This window comes from Etheostoma cragini, chromosome 6 (assembly GCF_013103735.1).
Source record: "Etheostoma cragini isolate CJK2018 chromosome 6, CSU_Ecrag_1.0, whole genome shotgun sequence".
Taxonomy (NCBI): domain Eukaryota; kingdom Metazoa; phylum Chordata; class Actinopteri; order Perciformes; family Percidae; genus Etheostoma; species Etheostoma cragini.
The window spans coordinates 13,457,287-13,474,732 of NC_048412.1; the positions used below are offsets into that span (position 1 = coordinate 13,457,287).

The 17,446-nt window shown below is 40.1% G+C and overlaps 2 protein-coding genes across 3 annotated transcripts; both read left to right on the forward strand.

Annotated features, from left to right (window-relative positions):
* The first annotated feature begins 779 nt into the window (after positions 1–779).
* pigv (phosphatidylinositol glycan anchor biosynthesis, class V) lies at positions 780–3,749 on the forward strand. The gene is made up of 3 exons (XM_034873364.1): positions 780–1,176; positions 1,428–2,594; positions 2,701–3,749. The coding sequence occupies exons 1-3, from the start codon at positions 1,108–1,110 to the stop codon at positions 2,986–2,988; spliced, it is 1,524 nt and encodes a 507-aa protein (XP_034729255.1). The 5' UTR covers positions 780–1,107; the 3' UTR covers positions 2,989–3,749.
* A 1,287-nt stretch (positions 3,750–5,036) lies between these two features.
* Positions 5,037–14,133, forward strand: zdhhc18a (zinc finger DHHC-type palmitoyltransferase 18a). 2 transcript variants are annotated; one of them, XM_034874620.1, is made up of 10 exons: positions 5,037–5,705; positions 5,896–6,056; positions 6,309–6,458; positions 7,593–7,730; positions 7,842–7,893; positions 8,828–8,930; positions 9,035–9,147; positions 9,625–9,730; positions 12,053–12,542; positions 12,707–14,133. In XM_034874620.1, the coding sequence occupies exons 1-9, from the start codon at positions 5,470–5,472 to the stop codon at positions 12,389–12,391; spliced, it is 1,398 nt and encodes a 465-aa protein (XP_034730511.1). In that variant the 5' UTR covers positions 5,037–5,469; the 3' UTR covers positions 12,392–12,542; positions 12,707–14,133. The 2 variants fall into 2 exon arrangements, with proteins under 2 accessions (XP_034730511.1, XP_034730512.1); XM_034874621.1 differs by lacking the exon at positions 12,707–14,133 and adding an exon at positions 11,342–11,412 and having other exon boundaries at positions 5,038–5,705; positions 12,053–12,296.
* The last annotated feature ends 3,313 nt before the right edge of the window (positions 14,134–17,446 follow it).

Sequence of the window (17,446 nt, forward strand, 5' to 3'; positions counted from 1 at the left end):
AGTGACCTCTTCTGGACAAACAATTCCAACTAATGTGTTAATTCACACTAAATTTGGTTTGAAAGAATTTCTGATATACACGCTTCTCACCTTAGTGCTCAGGAAACATGTAGGAAACGTGGTCTTAATGGGTTGATTCAACTGTCTATGTGGAAATGCATTAGCTATATTACTGTTTAGTGAGTCCCTAACATTACATGACATAAAGCTTGAAGAAGGGGACTGCATATAGGCTCTCTGGAAGAACTCAATGTTAAAATCTCTGCATTTTAGCTTATACCTTCATCAGAAACCATACAAAGGGTAAGAAACCACTTCCTATTCATTTAATGTACATCATATAGAGGAACGAGCGAATCACTAATTGACACATTTTATGAGCGTACTTAAAAGGTTTAAAAAGATGAACCATACATGCAAAGACAGAAAACTCACCCCGCATGTTTCAAACGAAGGATAACCTACTTGCACCACTTGAAAAACCAGTCCAGTAGACTGTTTGGCGCTCCGCCTGTTGGAAAGAATAAATATTTCACCCTTCACGTGACCAAAAGAGACTATAAAATGAAGACCTTATTTTTTTAAAGTCTATGGACACAACGTTACAGAACAGCTGATTATAACTGGTTATGAAATATAAGTAAATATAGGCTAAACGATAGTTTATATTATTTTCCTAAACTTATGTTATTAAAACAAATCATTGTGCATGTAGCAGACTCGTGTTTGTGTTCTCCTCATCTGGGCTCCTCAACTTTTATTTTGAAATGAGCTCGGTTACACCGGAAGTGAAAAGTCCCATTCGAAACGAAGCAGAGCTGCTGCAGTATTGAGGTTGTGAGGACAAAGATTGCACCTGAGAAAACAACCCGAAAACAAACGCTGATTGACGAAGGTTATCGGTCTAAGAAAATTAGTGCTTACCTTCACCTAATTTTATAAAACCAATGGCAACGCGAAACTTCCACAATGTCATTCGCCGAGTAATTTGTCCTAGCTAGCTATGTTTTATAGACAATATGACGAATCCAGTAGTGACTGTCTCGTAGCAGCGACAATGCTCAGGCCTGTCATAGCCGGCTTTTTCAGATTTTCTCCGTCACATCAATGACTATGGATGTCAGAGCAGTTTTGGAGTTTGCCACAGTTACCAGGGGTCTGTCGTTGTTTTTGCAGGTACATTTTAGCCAAGTTGGATGTGAATGTTACAATATGCCAATCTCGTTAACCCCTTTTATAGCTAAACTGTTTATCAACAGTTAAAACTCATTTTCTCTGATGTTGAAGTCACCTTGGTAGTTATGTTTCTGTGGGGTAAAGTTAGCTAATGAGTGGTGCTCAGGGAAGTACTGTACACCTGTGTGCTTTATTTCTCTGTACAGCTAAACATGGCATAATTTATTTTAATGTTAAATATGTCTCCTCAGGCTGTATTCAATGCTGTCATCCCTGACCATGATGCTGATGCGTTCAGACCCCCACGGACAGAGGAGCCTCTGTACTTGGACTCCGCAGTGGAGTGGTTGCTGGGTGGCCTCTCTCGCTGGGATGCCGAGCACTTCCTCTTCATTGCTGAGAGAGGATACCTTTATGAGCACAACTTTGCTTTCTTCCCCCTCTTTCCCGTCATCCTCCGGGGGCTGGCCGAGACGCTGCTGTGGCCCTTGAGCAGCTGGCTAAGTGTGCGGGGGCGTTTGCTGGTGGCTGTGGCTCTGGGGAACAGTGCCCTCTTCCTGCTGAGTGTGGTTGCCTTGTATGCGCTCAGTAGGATAGTTCTTCAGGACCGGCGTCTCGCACTGCTGTCCAGCCTACTGTACTGCATCACACCTGCCAATGTTTTCATGACCGCTGGATACTCAGAGAGCCTGTTTGCTGCACTCACATTTGGTGGTCTGTTCCTCCTGGAGAAAGGATTCACCTTTCGAGCCTGCCTGGCTCTCAGTATAGCCACTGCAGCACGATCTAATGGACTTGTTAACATAGGATTTTTACTCTATCTTCCATCACTGCACGCTATTTCCCAAATTCGTGTATTTCGAACAACAACAAAAGGCCACAGTAAAGTCTTCCATTATATCTGGGCCATCATCCGTCTCCTGCTTACCTCTCTCTTGGGAACTGCCATTATTGCCCTTCCCTTTTTTGCTTTCCAGTACTATGGGTATAGGACGTTTTGCACACCATCTGTCTCCTTGGAACGGATCCCCCCTGCTCTTCTGTCGCTGGCTGAACTTAAGGGCTACCGGGTTCCAGATGAAAATGGTCCACCGCCCCTCTGGTGCATGAGACCTCTCCCCCTGCTTTATTCTCATATCCAGGATGTTTATTGGGATGTGGGCTTCCTCCGCTACTTTGAGCTAAAGCAGATACCAAACTTTATTCTGGCTCTACCTATGGCTACCCTCGGCATAATGGCAGCTTATGCATATTTTCACGCCAATCCAGAACTGTGTCTGAGACTTGGACTTTGGGAGACGGATGCAAATAAACGACTTGACAAACCTACACCAGGATTGTTCAATCCCAGAGTGTTTGTGTATGTTGTCCATTCAACAGTACTTCTGGGGTTTGGACTATTGTGCATGCATGTGCAGGTAAGTCAGTGATATAATCACCTTTTTGTGGAATGTTTTAATATGTCTGGGTGTGAGGAAAAACTGTTGATTTCCACTCATTCCCCTTTTGAATCTGCATTTCTAGGTTCTAACCAGATTCATGGCCTCCTCGTCTCCCGTGCCCTTCTGGATAAGTGCACACCTGCTTCTCCTCAACGAACCACTGCTTCATCGAAGAAAGACGTCAAATCCCAATGTACAGCTACAGACACATTCCGGAAATGGATGCAAGCACACAGCTCAAAACCCTATTATTGCACTTCTGCCACACTTTAAAACCTGTTCTCCTACCACACAGAGCATCCTGGGATACTTTATCTCTTACTGGCTGCTGGGCCTGGCACTGCATTGTAACTTCTTGCCATGGACGTGACTTAAGACGTTACTCTGAGCTTTAAATCCAATGTTTCTAATTAGGACTGGGCCATACATCATGTTTAAATCACACACACACACACACACACACACACACACACACACACACACACACACACACACACACACACACATCCACACACACACACATCAATAGACCATTTTTGTTTTGTCACTAATTTTTGAAAATGAAATCACTTGCTTCAATTTTGGTAAATAAATGCACTGGAAAAATGTAAAGTATTTATTGTATTTATGTCACCCTGCCCTACATTGAACTTATTGACATGACTACATTTTTGATGCAGATTTATTCATGCAATAGTCAACTAATTTAACTTGATTTTTAACCGCTAGTGAACAAACTCAAATGTACAATACTCGTTGAACCTTCATGAACACTGTTTAGCTGTAAATATTTGGTAGACTATGGTTGTACTTTAAAAAGAAACATTTTTATGTTTCTTGCTGAGGTCCTGCTAAAGCATAACATTTTATTTACTATTAAAATTGCATGTTTTGAAGAATTATTCCAAGTTAAAGTTTGGGTTTTTTGAATGTGAATGAAAAAATTTAAGATTTTGCCGCTGTTTAAGGGTCCTCAATTTAGTTTAATTTCTATATAGAAGTAATCCTTTTTTGAGGCATTAATGTAAAACTGCTCTATTGTGTTTTGTTGTAAAGAACATTGGCTGCCGAAGTTGCACTAGCAAGTTTACCCTTGAATTAAATATTAAACTATGTGTGATAAATCTAAAAAACTAATGTATATATGGGAATTGTTTTTGTTGTCTTCCTTCATGGTTTACTTTATTTAACTGCACAGATATGTCTCAACTTCTCGCTGATGCTTGCAGACATATCTTTAACCACTAGAGGTTGTTGTTACTCTTAAAACGATCGAGTGCACCATCTAACCTCATCCAAAAAGCACAAAATAAGTAAACTGGAACCCTTGGTGATTTGCACAGTTTAGTCAAAGCAAGATTTTCTTTTTTTTTAACAAAAACTGTGTAAACTGTGTGTATTATTTTTCAATGACAAAGACAAATTAACTGGAGCAGTTACCACTCAGTGGGTTTTCTCTGAGGAATAATGCAATACATTTAAGGTTGTGTAGCATTAAATTGTTTGGCCTGTATAAAATGTTTTGAATATTAACAATTATTCCTGAGTCATAAGCTAAAAAGAATAAGAGCCTAAGTGGTGGTTATAATTTCACATCCATTAAACATTGTCTAATAAATGATCGTGCTATGACAAACAACTCAATGAACTCAAGTCTTCTTAGCTGAACAATGTTGGAAACACACTGAATAATGTCACAGCTATGAACAAAGAACACTGGCCTTGGAGTCCAACAGTGAGATTATCACCTGTTAACCCTTGTGTTGTCCTCCTGGGTCAAAAACTGACAAAAACTTGACATTTTTGTCTCCTTTTCCGACTTAATTTTCACTAACACCACCTTACTACCACTAGTTTTACAGTACTTTTTGGAATTCATGGTCAATAACCCTCATTTATATAGAATGATAACTAATATTTATTTGTTGTTAATATTCATCAGTGTTTTCTTGTAAGAATTATATTGCAGATCTCTAGAATGTTGAGTCTGGATAGGATGTTATTGTGGGCATCTGAAATGTTCTTTTTGACAACTATAATTGAATTACGGGTTTCTGCAGCAGCCTACCTATCCAGTCTAGCTATTACATGTTAAAACGGCCACTTGCACTTTTTTAGGATTTTAAGATAGACCTATCTAACATTTAGATTTTGACTATAACAAATAGCCTACCTAGAAATACAATTACAGTAAGATTTGTATTTTAATCTTTAAGTAACGTTACCATTCCACCTAGTGAGAGAATATAATTTTGACTAAGAAAAGTGCTATTATGGATATCTAAATTTTGATTACAGATTCAGAGATACAGGTTGCAGATTCAGACACAGGTTCGATTAAATGTTAAAACCTAAAACATACATGAAGAGGTTAAAACGGCTTGCTATATACGTGCATGCGTCAACGTCCACTTCGTGACGTACATTGGCTGAAGAGAACAACAAAAAAGGGAAATGGTAGCTAACGTGACAGCCGCAAGGAGCTTGAGCCGAAGCTCGTCCGTCGTTGTTGGAAATTTGATAATAGGCTATTTAATAAAACCACAGGAGTACTAATATGTATATATGGCTTTAATTTAACTAGCTACCGAAGATGGTAGTTAACCTGGAGTCTACTCGGGAACTGATTCATCTTGTAAAACAGTGCTAAAGAGAAGAATGCCTTTGCTGGTTCCCTACTTAGCTAGCTAGCGTTAGCTTTCAGGATGTGCAGCTGAACGCTAACCGAACAGGCTAAATATCAACGTACAATGACTGCATCTTGAGAGTACAGTCTCTCGAAAACGCGACGAGAAAGGAGTGTTTTGTATGTGCCTTTAGCTACCTCCGAAACAGTGTCAATACTGTTTACATGATGAAGAACTGCGAGTACCAGCAAATTGACCCGCGGGCGCTGTCGGTGTCACACTCGTCCGCACAGAACCACACCGGGAAGAAAGTGCAGCGGTCGCGGAGGAAATGGGAAGTGTTTCCAGGAAAAAACAGGTTTTTCTGCGATGGACGGATCATCCTGGCCAGACAGAGCGGTGTCCTTCCTCTGACACTGGGCCTTATTGTTGTCACGTGTGGCCTTTTCTTTGCATTCGAGTGAGTAACCAGTAATGGCCTTTAGCACGAGGACCTTTCCAGTGAGCCCTGAATGCAATATGAAAGGTCTTTTCTGATGTGCACATATGTTTCTTGTATTATAGCTACAGTGTTTTTTGACGGTATACTTAGGTATTAAAATGTGTTTTTAAATAGGACTGGAACAGACTTATCTTTTTTTTTTTTACAGTTGCCCATTCCTGGTAGAGCATCTGACCGTCTTTATACCTGTGATTGGTGGGGTGCTTTGTGTGTTTGTGCTCATCTCCCTGCTGAGAACCAGCTTTACAGACCCAGGCATCTTACCTAGGGCCACCCCAGACGAAGCAGCCGACATAGAGAAGCAGATAGGTAAGACACACACACCCTGGAGTTGTGTACTTGCTGTGGGACAGATGGGGTAAAAGAGCTTTACCATATGGGGAATCTCCGAAGGACCTAAGCAGCTTACTATATCATGGCTGAAGAATACAAAAGCCTGACATAGCTTTATTTGTGTTTATGTATATCTTATTATACAATCTGAGTGCTTATTGGCTGAACTACTTTGATCAAATGTGCAAGTCTCATTAAATCTTTCCCTCTGTACATGTCTGTTTCAAGATACCTCAGGATCCTCTACGTATCGCCCCCCTCCGCGGACCAAGGAGATCCTCATCAACCAGCAGGTGGTAAAGCTCAAATACTGCTTCACTTGTAAAATGTTCCGCCCTCCTCGGACCTCCCACTGCAGCCTGTGTGACAACTGTGTGGGTAAGAATGTGGTGGGAAGTTACCACTTATTCCAGCTGCACTAATTCAGTTCAACAACTTAATATCATCGCCAAGAGAAACATACCATACTGCTTAGCTGGCAGGTTTCCATTAGTCTTCTTCTTGCAGCGCACCTTCCAGGGTTAATCCACTGATCTGTGTCTTGAATGTACAATGCTGAAATATAATAAAATCTAATCGATACACCTAGAAAACCATACTCTTACCTTTCAGACATAAAGTGGGTGGCCTTAAAAGCATTTGGTCGTCATTTGGCATGACAGAGTAAACTGGTCTTAGCAGATTGAGACTTCAGAGAGCCTCTTTTATTCTTATTATACAACCTGGAAGGCCTGCGCTGTTAATGGATAGGTAACTTTTTTGGGGGATACATTACTCACCTGTGTGGATGGATTTGTATGTAATTATGTATCGTTTGTGTGTGCTTTAAATATTTCTCTATGTTGGCTGTTAAAAGACCTCTTCCTAACCTGCTTCCAATGGAACAAATGCAGGACAACATTTACAGACCTTGTTTAGTGCAAGAAAAAAACTGAAGCCAATATGATGCTTAATCAAACCCAGTATGTTTCTGACAAAATTTAAAGCAGTTTTAGTACAAAGTTCCATCTTTGTGTTTCCACCGGAAGTGTTTACTTGCTGTCCTGTGGTGGAGGGATAATAACACAGAGAATTTGGTATTTAAAGTCTGTACCTTTGGAATATGCCCACTTGACTAGTCCAACTCAGACACCTGAAGCCTCACTGGTATTTTTTTTATAGCTATACTTATAATAATATATATATATATATATATATATATATATATATATATATAGTAATTATATTAGCTATACTGTGGAATCTGTTTTTGCACAGAACGAGAACTGTGGATTTTGTCCTCCAAATGTTTACATTAGAATAGTGTTAGGAAGGGATGTTTTTATGGGCCATTATGAACAGGAGGAACGATTACAGCAAGAACATCGGACACCTGACTGTTTGTGCACCTCTTCTTTAACTGGAAATGGGCAATCTTAATTTGAGAAAATGGGCATATTACCTTTAGTTTAGGAGTGATTGTGTTTTATATTTAATTTCTAATCTTTATGTATACTGCTTTTTCCCCCTCAGAACGATTTGACCACCACTGCCCGTGGGTGGGGAACTGTGTGGGGAAACGCAATTACCGCTTTTTCTACAGCTTCATCATCTCTCTGTCTTTTCTGACATCTTTTATATTCGGCTGTGTCATCACGCACATTACCCTGCGTAAGTATTTTCTTAACATATAAAGGCACAAACGCAGTCCGTAGTTGTGCGATGTCGCTGTCACGTTATCAAGAACCACTTGAAGATTTAATTTGTGTCTTTTCTATCCAGGTTCTCAAGAAGGTAAAAACCTCGTGCAAGCCATTCAGGAGAGCCCGGCCAGATATCCTTTGTACATCCCAACTTTTCACACAATGAACCCGTTTATGAGAGTTTTTCAAATTCACTACTCTACACTACTACACTACTACTTTGTGACAAGAAATAACACAAGTTGACTGTTGACAAGGCATTTCTTGCTGCTCCTCAGGCTAACCCCACATCTAATAGGATCAGAGTGTTAGCATCAAGCAAAACAGTACTTTTAGGCAGATGGCTTTCCAGGACAGGGTTTGCTGCCTCATGATCTCATGAGATGTTAGTGGCTAGACGAGTATAGACTGCATGACAACAAAGGGGTTTGATTTGTTAATCACAGACAGGGTGTGAGTTAATTTCCTCATGGCGTGCACGTGCACGTGTGTGTGTGTGTGTGTGTGTGTGTGTCTGACTGATTGAGACAGTACTATTTAGAAGTACTTGTAATTTACTGTAGTAATTCCATTTACTTTTACTTCTGATATTCTAATATTGCAAAAACGAACTGCGGTGATATATATTGGTTGTACGGCTGGGCATTACATCGATAATTTATTGACATCCATATATAAGACTAGATATTGTCTTAAATTTTGGATATTGTAATATGGTGATATCCTAATATAGTGTTTTTACAGGCTGCATTACTGTAAAATGGTGAAGTGTGTTATTTGTGGTACGAGTTCTGTGTGTGTTATGTGAAGTTTGTTGATATAGAAATATTGGCAACTAATTGATTCTATGCTATGTCTTAATATTGACAATTACAAAACTAGTTTTATATCAATAAGGCATGACATTGAGACATATGTTGGGCTTTGTGCAGAAAGAAAACATTCCACAGTCTGTTATCTTTACTGACTTGCAGACACAGATTTTAATCACTAGCTTCAATTGCCATCCGTCTTAAATTATTGCTGATTGTGATAGTATCATGCCTTGACTTCTTCCTTGTGCACTGTGGTGGAGTTGGTGATTTGTTTCTTCTCCATCTGGTCTATTATGGGCCTCTCTGGCTTCCATACTTATTTAGTGGCCTCCAACCTCACAACAAATGAAGACGTAAGTACTCTTGCCTGTATATGGTGTGATGCAGCTCAGTTCATGATTGATAAAATTGACTTTACCCACTAACTGACTGCTTACTTTATGTATTCACTGTGCAGATAAAGGGCTCCTGGTCAAGTAAAAGGTGTGCAAAGGATTCTGGGAATCCGTACAGTTACAACAGTATTATAACCAACTGCTGTGCAACGTTATGTGGTCCCATGCCCCCAAGGTGAGGAATGACCCCATCCCATAAGCCATTGTTTCCTAAACGGGGGTACGTGTACCCCTAGGGGTACTTTAGAATACTGCAGGCGGATCTTATGTGATTTTTAAACATGTGATGCATATTTCATAAAATAATTTTAATACAATAATTTATACATTTAGTGATGATTCTAAACATTAGACATGTAGGCCGTTTAGTAAATCTATCACTGACATCGCTGTATTGTAGCACTTTTATATTGACTTTTAATTCTACCTGATCCAGTCAGGGGCTAGCTGGCTGAGGGGAAAACAAAAAAAAAATTTAAAGAGTGTACATTATTGAAAAGTTGACAACAACTGCCATAAGCCTGTAAGCCACTGAGCCTCACACTTGTTTCATCAGTGAAAATGTTTCATGTACATTGATAACAGTTGATAACAGTGACTATACATGCACAATCCGAGTTAGTGCGTCCTAACACAATCCTCTCTTCTCTAGTCTGATTGACAGAAGAGGTTTCCTGCCTTTTGATGAGGCAATCCCTGCTGCTTCAGCCTCGGAGATGGAGCTGCCTCGCTTCGCAGCCAAGAATGACGCACACATGGTAGGATGAACCAGCGTGTGGTCCCTCCCAAGTCCTGACTGTCCCATAGCTCCTGTGTTGCTGTTGTTAGACACTGTGTGCCTTATCCACTCTGTGTCCACTCCTTCATCCTCCAGACTCCTAGCCTCAGTCCAAGTAGAGTGGCCGGCATGCAGTACTTTGAATCTGTGCCCAGTGTTCTGAAAGTTGTGCATTTAATACGTATTGTTTAATAGTGAATGGACTTTTGGGTAGTCTCTGATTGAACTTGAACAACATTACTAGGGCTCAGCTTACAATGGCTTGGAAATGACGCGCAATACAAAGCCAAATATCCACAGTGGAAAGGACTAAGCTAGCTCAATTCATACAACTGAAGAGTGTCACCATGCAACATGTTGAAATAACACTGCTGTGTCACTTGTTTGGGCTTGAGAGCAAAATGTCCCGGAAGCCACCTGTAAAACAATTTGGCATCATTGAGTAGTTAAAAATGCGAGAAAGTTGGTCAGGAATTTTAAGAGTTTTTACAGCCAGAAATTTAACCATTTGTTCAGGTGATTAAGTTGCTGAGTCACCCTGTCAGACTGCTTTGGGTATATGTATATATATACTACCACTCAAAGGTTTGGGGTCACTTAGAAATTACCCTTGTAGACAGAATACCAGTTGAGATCAGTTCCATTGTTTTTTTGTTTTGTTTTTTTAACCAGGGCAGCAATTTTCAGATTACATTATGTGAGAACATAATTGCAAAAGGGTTCTCCAATGTTTTCTAGTTAGTTTTTAAAAGATTTCAGATTGTGCCTTTGGAACATTGGAGGAATGGTTAATGATAATGGGCAATGTAGATATTGCATTAAAGGTCCGCCACCAACCCAGGTCAGCTGGTGTTCTGTCTATAATGGAATGCTGTGCAAATTTGTCTATGTGTGTGTGAGTGTGTTTGTGTGTTTGTGTGTGTGTGTGTGCGTATACACACACAGGTCAGTCTGTGCTGTGGGACAGTAAATCTGTTAATTGTTGCACATTTTGATATTTGACTTGTTTATTTATGTTTGCTTACACTTTCAATTCAACATGTTGCTGTACCTACTGTACTACTGGGTTTGCTTGTATGTTGTTGTGAAGGTGTATTTAGACAAAGGACTTAATTTCAGCTTTTTACTATAACATGCAGATGGTTTCAGATCCTATTTTGTTAATAATTTATCAGCACTTTATCCCAGGTCATTTTTCATTCAATATGGTCAGCATATCAAAGGTCTTAGATATATTATTATCTTCATTGCTTTAATTTACTGAATCCACTTTTACTTCTGTTTTTACATACATATTTTATTTACCTAAGTGTTCTTTTTATGTGTTTAAATAAACATTATTTTTGTATTTTGAGATTTTGGTCTCTGTTTTGAATTTACTTTGCCTCTTCATTTTCTTTCAAGTCTCCATGTTGATGAATGCAGTTTTTATGATGTTTTGGGAAAAGTTGTATTTTCTGAGTTTTTTTTCTTTTTCAGTAGGTATTAATACATATGGGTTTTATTATGAACATTTGTTTGATATGCCTGTAACATCATTGCTAGAAGATCTGACACTCAGTGTTGTACTATATCCATTCCACCCTGCTAGGAGGAGAACTGTCAGGATTTTGCTTTGTCCTGCACAGCCTGAAGGGCACTGCTGCATGTAGACGGTTGATGGTAAGAGTAGGGGTGAACAAATCACAACATCACTTGCCATTCACGGTCTTTATTTCGTAACATAGTTTTTGAAATCGCTGTCATCATACCAGTTATTTTTTTTCGAAGATATTTTTGTGTTTTGTTGCATAGTTGGTGCAGATCTTGTGATTGTGTGGCTGGGTGCACTGCCTCACTTGTGAATGGGCATGCTTCATTTTCGTCACATTAACCTACGCTCACTAACTCACTTGTTATGCTATGGAGGTCGTGTTTGAAGGCTAATGGACTTACTCTGTCCTCTCCGTAGTGCGTCAGTTGTTATTGTGCATGCATGTGTTTCAAGCAAATACAAGTCTGCATAAACATCAAATTTATCTCCCTTTCTACTCTTATCAGAGCCTGAAGAAACTGAAAGAAGCAGCTTCTACACAGCATTGCTGTCTTTACCTGTGTTGCAGTGTCTGCATCTAACTTTCATCTTTCATGCTTCTTCATTGACTATGCTGCCATCAGTGCTATCATCTCTTTCAGTGTGCTTTATCGACCTAATCATTTGAAAAACGTTGCCAGAATGTTCTGTACGTGTTTGGGCTGCAGCTCAGCCTTTCATAACAAAAACTGATGATGTGGCTCATTTTCCCTTTTCCTCTCCACACAGTGCACGCAGAGCACCAAGGACGTGTTGGAGAGGGTGGTTCACTCTTTCAACTTTCATGGCCTGTGCCCCCCTGGAACCCCGAAGACCACCCCTCTGGGCCTGGAGGTTTCCAGCATGGCAACGCCTTCCACGGAACCTTCACCCTCCGGTGGCTGCTCAGGCCAGCACGCCCTCAAGCCTGTGGCCGCTCCTTGCCCCCCCTTCAGCAGAAGCAAAAGGAGGGACTCGCTGCACTCCATCAACCCGGCCTTCCGCCTGGCTTCTCCCTCCCCGCCGCTGAGCCGCACCACAGTGATCTTAGACGATGCAACCGATGTGGGCTTCATCCCGCTACCCTGAGCACACCCAGTAACCAGAAGAGAACAGGAGGAGTCATAGTGCTTTCAACACCACTCCATATCACTGGCTACAAAGGACCTGTTCATAGTGCTGGTCATGCTGTGTGTTGCTGTTTGGTATCTCAAGATGTCATTCGGATAAGTTGATTAAAGTGCTTGTATTATGCTCATTTTCAAGTTCATAATTGTATTTTGAGGCTTTTGTGGCATCTTTGGGCTTTTTCACTTTGTAAACCTATTACGTGCACAAAAAAAGAAATATAACACTACAAATGAGTGGGAAAAAGCCCCAAAAGCATAATATGAGCATTTTAAGCATTACCTGGAGGGTTTTTATGTTCTGTAAGTTTTATCAGCGTTGTCCTATACTATACCTATGTGTCCTTCAGGATGAAGGTTAATCTTAGTAATAATTGGAAGCACAAAATAGAGATATTTTTTTAACACCTTTTTACTAAGACACCCGGAACATGCCTCCACACCTTCCTCAGAACCTCAAGCCATGCTTCACAGCGTTTAAGTTCCTGCTAATATATTATGCAACCAAGTCTTCAAGTCTGGGAATAGTTACCGTATGAGTGTGGATGCAGGAAGTACAGAAAAAGATTTACTGAATTGGCATGCACTGAATAGTGAACCATTTCGGAGTTATCAACTCAAAAGTTGGCCTTATGTCATATCCTGTCACTTCCTGTCATCTAGATCTACATCATCCAGGTTCATCAGGTGGATCAGCTTGACAGGATTCGGATTAATGAGCAATCAGAGTTTAAAGAAGGTGCAGTTTTTAATGTTTGCATATCGGGGTCTTTTCTGTATTTGTAATCTGTTGTGCGTGTCTTGTGTATCAGATGCTCTTATAGACTAAATGGCGAACAGCTTTCTTTTTGTGAGGTGTATCACTTTAAAAGACTTTCACTGAAAGAGGATGTTTAGAACAGGTAAAATTGAGTAAGTTTGTTCAGATATTGTTCATGTATGACTGGATACTGATGATGCCATAGCTCCTCCACATAGTTATAACACCATTTTTGTTGCTTTATCTAATTTGTTGGATGTCAAAACTAAGTATTTAATGTTCCACAAAATCAAATTTGCTGTTGCCCACCAAGACTTGGGTTGCAGTATTCTTCTCTGACGCACTGTCTCCTACTAATGCAATCTACTGGGATACTTTCAGTTCGAGGGAGCATCTGTTTTTTCTTTGCCTCAGACCACCTCGACCATACGTTGCCTGTCACGAGTGTGTTGGTGGTTACAACACAGTCTCGACGTATGAACTGTTTCACCATGAGTAATGTTTCAGGAATGCAGATGAGGTCTCTTTACTTTTTGCTCTTCTTACAGCATGACACCTAATCTGTGATGAAGAAGTATACAGTAACTAGCAGTGGGTAGTTTGTGCCACTAGGGGACAGCATGTGAATGAGGATTACAGCCCAGTCAGAAGACAATTTGGGTAACATGAAATCCACTAGATGAAAGGCCTTTTGATGTTTTATTTATTTTTTTGTAATTGAGCATTGAAGCTGGTTATTGGTTATAGTTTGTGAGTTTGTGAAGATTCACGTTGCCATAGTCAGTGGGTCGTTCATCTATCAGTCTGCATCAAGACCCATAGGTTTGTGTAGACATTTACAAGCAGTGCTTGTACGGACAAATTAGTTTGTGTATTTTGTAGGATGTAACAGTGGAACTGTAACATTCGGTCAATAAAAAATGATCACATTTGCTGAAGTGGGATTTTTGTTTGGCTTTTTGAATTCCACAAATATAAACAGACTTACCATGCAACAGCTTACTTATCACTAAGCAAAACCTTTATTTTAACTACAAAGACTTTAAACAGACCTATATCGAACAATAATGTAGTACAGTCTGTGATATTTGGCTTCATCCATTCTGACAGCCTCTTCATGGAAACAATGATGAGATGCATGTTGACAGATGAACAGACAAGCAACGAGCCGGCAATGAAGAGGGAGGACAGCGGCTGGGAGACCTGAATTTGTTCATGATAGAGCTACATTTAGGTGATGGAGTAACCAATCTGTCAGTTCCATGCACTGGCTATGTACAGTATATTATTCACCAAAAGGCAATAAAACAAAATAAGAATCTGTGAAAAGAAATCCGCCCCAAGAAGTCTTTTGGACTGTGACTTTGAGATGTTTTCCCCCTTGAAGGTAGCAACACAAAATAATATATCACAGTGTAGTGAATTGTTTCCTTGGCACTGCTGACGACATGATGTTTAATCTGTGGTAAGGGTTATACATTTTAGGAAGCTGTTCTGCCTGTAATTTTTGAAACTGGAAAATAGCCTGAAGGCCAGTGATCACAACGGATGGACCGTGGCAGCTGAGGTTAGAGTCTGACTGCACTCAGCTGTCACTTCAGTGTGCAGAAAAGTGAGAATGTTGCTTTAAGGTCCTCCAGAATCACTTATTTTCTAAAGGGTGTCTGTATGTGGCAGCTGGTGTCTCACCGTCACACTAAGAGGCTTTGAATGTACAGGTACAGTTGTTTAGTTATTATCTTCCAAAAGTAAAACAAGAAACTTAAAATAAAGAACAGTTGTATTTGGATTGGACACAATTTCAGTGTATTTATTTAACTCTATAGTACCTAAAGTACTTTTAAGAAGGGTCGACAGATGAGACATGCAGTGAATACTGGATAATAAAGATGTGTGAAGAAACTAGTGGTAAAGCTCTGGCTGGATTCAGACAAAGGATGTCCCGGTTGCACAACAAAACAACATGCTGTATGTGTCGTAGAAATATGATGTTCTTAATGGATTTCTTAAGATTTTTATGTATCTATTACGTCATTTTACTTCAAAAGACTCTTGCTGCTGAGGCAAGTCAGCAGAGCAACCTGTATATCTTAAGCTAACATAAAACAGATGGTCATACTTTTGGCTCAATCTTTTAGAAGGGAAAAAGCCAAAGAATCACTGCCTCAGCAGCTGTGTTGCATTTTGTCCCCAGCCCTTCATATGCCTAGAAGACTAATAATTGAAGAGCAATCTGAAGATGAAGTTAAGTTAGACAGGAAAGGAACAGGTCATCAGTGTGTAGTGGGTTTATTTCTCAGCAGTGTTGACACATGGATTATTTTAGTCCTTGCTGGCTGCAGGTGATCATCTGCTTGCTGGACTGTATCATGCTCTTTAAACCCAACTGGTGTGGCACATAGACACAGAAGGCCACCCAGTCAGATTTCAGAACAAGAGGATTTATTTGCAATAAATCAAAAAGGTGACTGTTTTACATCCTAGAAAAATAAAGCCCCAAACTTTACTGTCTAATGTGACACTTTTACTTGGTTGCTTCCTTCTCTTTTCTTGTAATGCACAAGCAGCACAGTGACAGAACAGCTGGGAAAGGCAACTTTTTCCCTTAAACCAATAAATTCCATTGCTTCTCAGAAATAAGACTCTACAAATTTACCTCATGGCAGTAATACATTCTGGGATTCATTGTGCTCTTTCCTCTTCAGCCAGCCACGTTTGGCCCTGCTGTCACATGTGCAGCCCATGGGGTGCAGCCGTGTGTCACACTCTCACAAGTCTTTTCCTCATCGGTCGCTGACGCTGACCAGAGCTGAAGTGAAGCACCTCTGTGAACAAACAGGTGACTCACAGTCAGGGCCGCTGTCAACATCACTCGCTGCTGTGAGGGCTAAAAGTGTGTCTCTGTGCTGGGCAGTGGAGCTGGATATAATTAACCATGCACTGAGCAGAACCAACCAGCTGCCAGCAGAGATAGTTTGTTGCCACTGTCAGTGAAACATGAAACAAGTGAATTCTCTGGGCAACTTCTACAACGTTGAATTGTAACTTAACAAAACGACATACTTGTCTTTTCCTTAAAGTGGATTCATGCAACAAAGGATGTTGTTGACCTCCTAACAAGGCAGATCCACAGTGTGCAACTCATGCATCCTTGCTGACATTAAATGCAATATAGATGTCCACAGAGAATTTCCAGAGTAACGTGGGCACGCCTGTGTGTGGAGTTTGGTCAGTACTTAACCATGTGTTTGTGTACTGCTTTTAAAGTCTCTGGGTGTAACAGTGTCTGTGAGAAAACATTAAAAAGCCCTGAAAGCATTTCAGCACATTAAGCTCATGTAGATCAGTGCAGTGTCATTCATTGGTTAGTTTGTTTGTTACATTTGTTGACTGATCCAATTTGTTTAAAGATTACAGAAGAGTCAGTGCACAGTTACAGAACTCCCTTTACAGCTACCTGTACACAGATTATCATAGGTCAGTGAGATAATTGTTTTGGAACTACAGTATTACTATTGTTGTACATGAGAGTCTTGATCTTGATATGTAGGCCTATTGTAGGTCTTGGTTATGACCCTTTCTCATCCAAATATTTATTAAAAACAATTTCCACTTTTCCAAGATACGATATCTGCAATAGTTTGCTTTTTTAACTCTACGTGCAGATTAGATAAGTAAAAAGACGTGACATGTCCCCGGTTCTTGCAGTGGAAAAACGCAGGCTGTGTGTGGTGAAGTGGAAAGAGCTCCCCATGGAAACCTGAATATGTGGCATGGAGCTGGATTTGCGTACCAGGGTACCACAGGGACAGACCTTATCACTGCAGTTGCTATCATGCCGACTGTTTGATAAGGGCTCAATCAATCCGCTGATAAATGCTTTGGTTGCTGACGGATCATTTTATATACTGCCAGCGTTTAAATCATCACTGTTTTAGTTTTCAACGCACCAGTGTCTTAAGTACAAACTGATGTTGAAAATAAATATTTCAATGATGGCTTTTCATGTCCAACATTACCTTTACTGTAAAACATCAATGTTCACATTTCTCTGTAACATGCACCAGTATCTGTCGCTCACACTCACATCATGACAGTCTGATAGCGTAGAAATCTCATTAAGCACAGTTTTATGATTTTTCAAAATGGAAATGCGTGATCCTTAGTGGAATTGTTTGGGAAAAGAACAACTACTACCAGAGTCAGTGAACATGACTTGAAAATAAATACAACTTTAAATATCTTTTGATTCAAATT

What these genes read in the sequence shown, in the direction of transcription:
- pigv (XM_034873364.1), top strand. Translation starts at nt 1,108, where the DNA reads ATGACTATGGATGTCAGAGCAGTTTTGGAGTTTGCCACAGTTACCAGG. An exon ending in GTCTGTCGTTGTTTTTGCAG is followed by an intron (nt 1,177 to 1,427) that starts GTACATTTTAGC and finishes ATGTCTCCTCAG; the next exon opens with GCTGTATTCAATGCTGTCAT. An exon ending in TATTGTGCATGCATGTGCAG is followed by an intron (nt 2,595 to 2,700) that starts GTAAGTCAGTGA and finishes CTGCATTTCTAG; the next exon opens with GTTCTAACCAGATTCATGGC.
- zdhhc18a (XM_034874620.1), top strand. Translation starts at nt 5,470, where the DNA reads ATGATGAAGAACTGCGAGTACCAGCAAATTGACCCGCGGGCGCTGTCG. An exon ending in CCTGTGTGACAACTGTGTGG is followed by an intron (nt 6,459 to 7,592) that starts GTAAGAATGTGG and finishes TTTCCCCCTCAG; the next exon opens with AACGATTTGACCACCACTGC. An exon ending in CCAAGAATGACGCACACATG is followed by an intron (nt 9,731 to 12,052) that starts GTAGGATGAACC and finishes CTCTCCACACAG; the next exon opens with TGCACGCAGAGCACCAAGGA.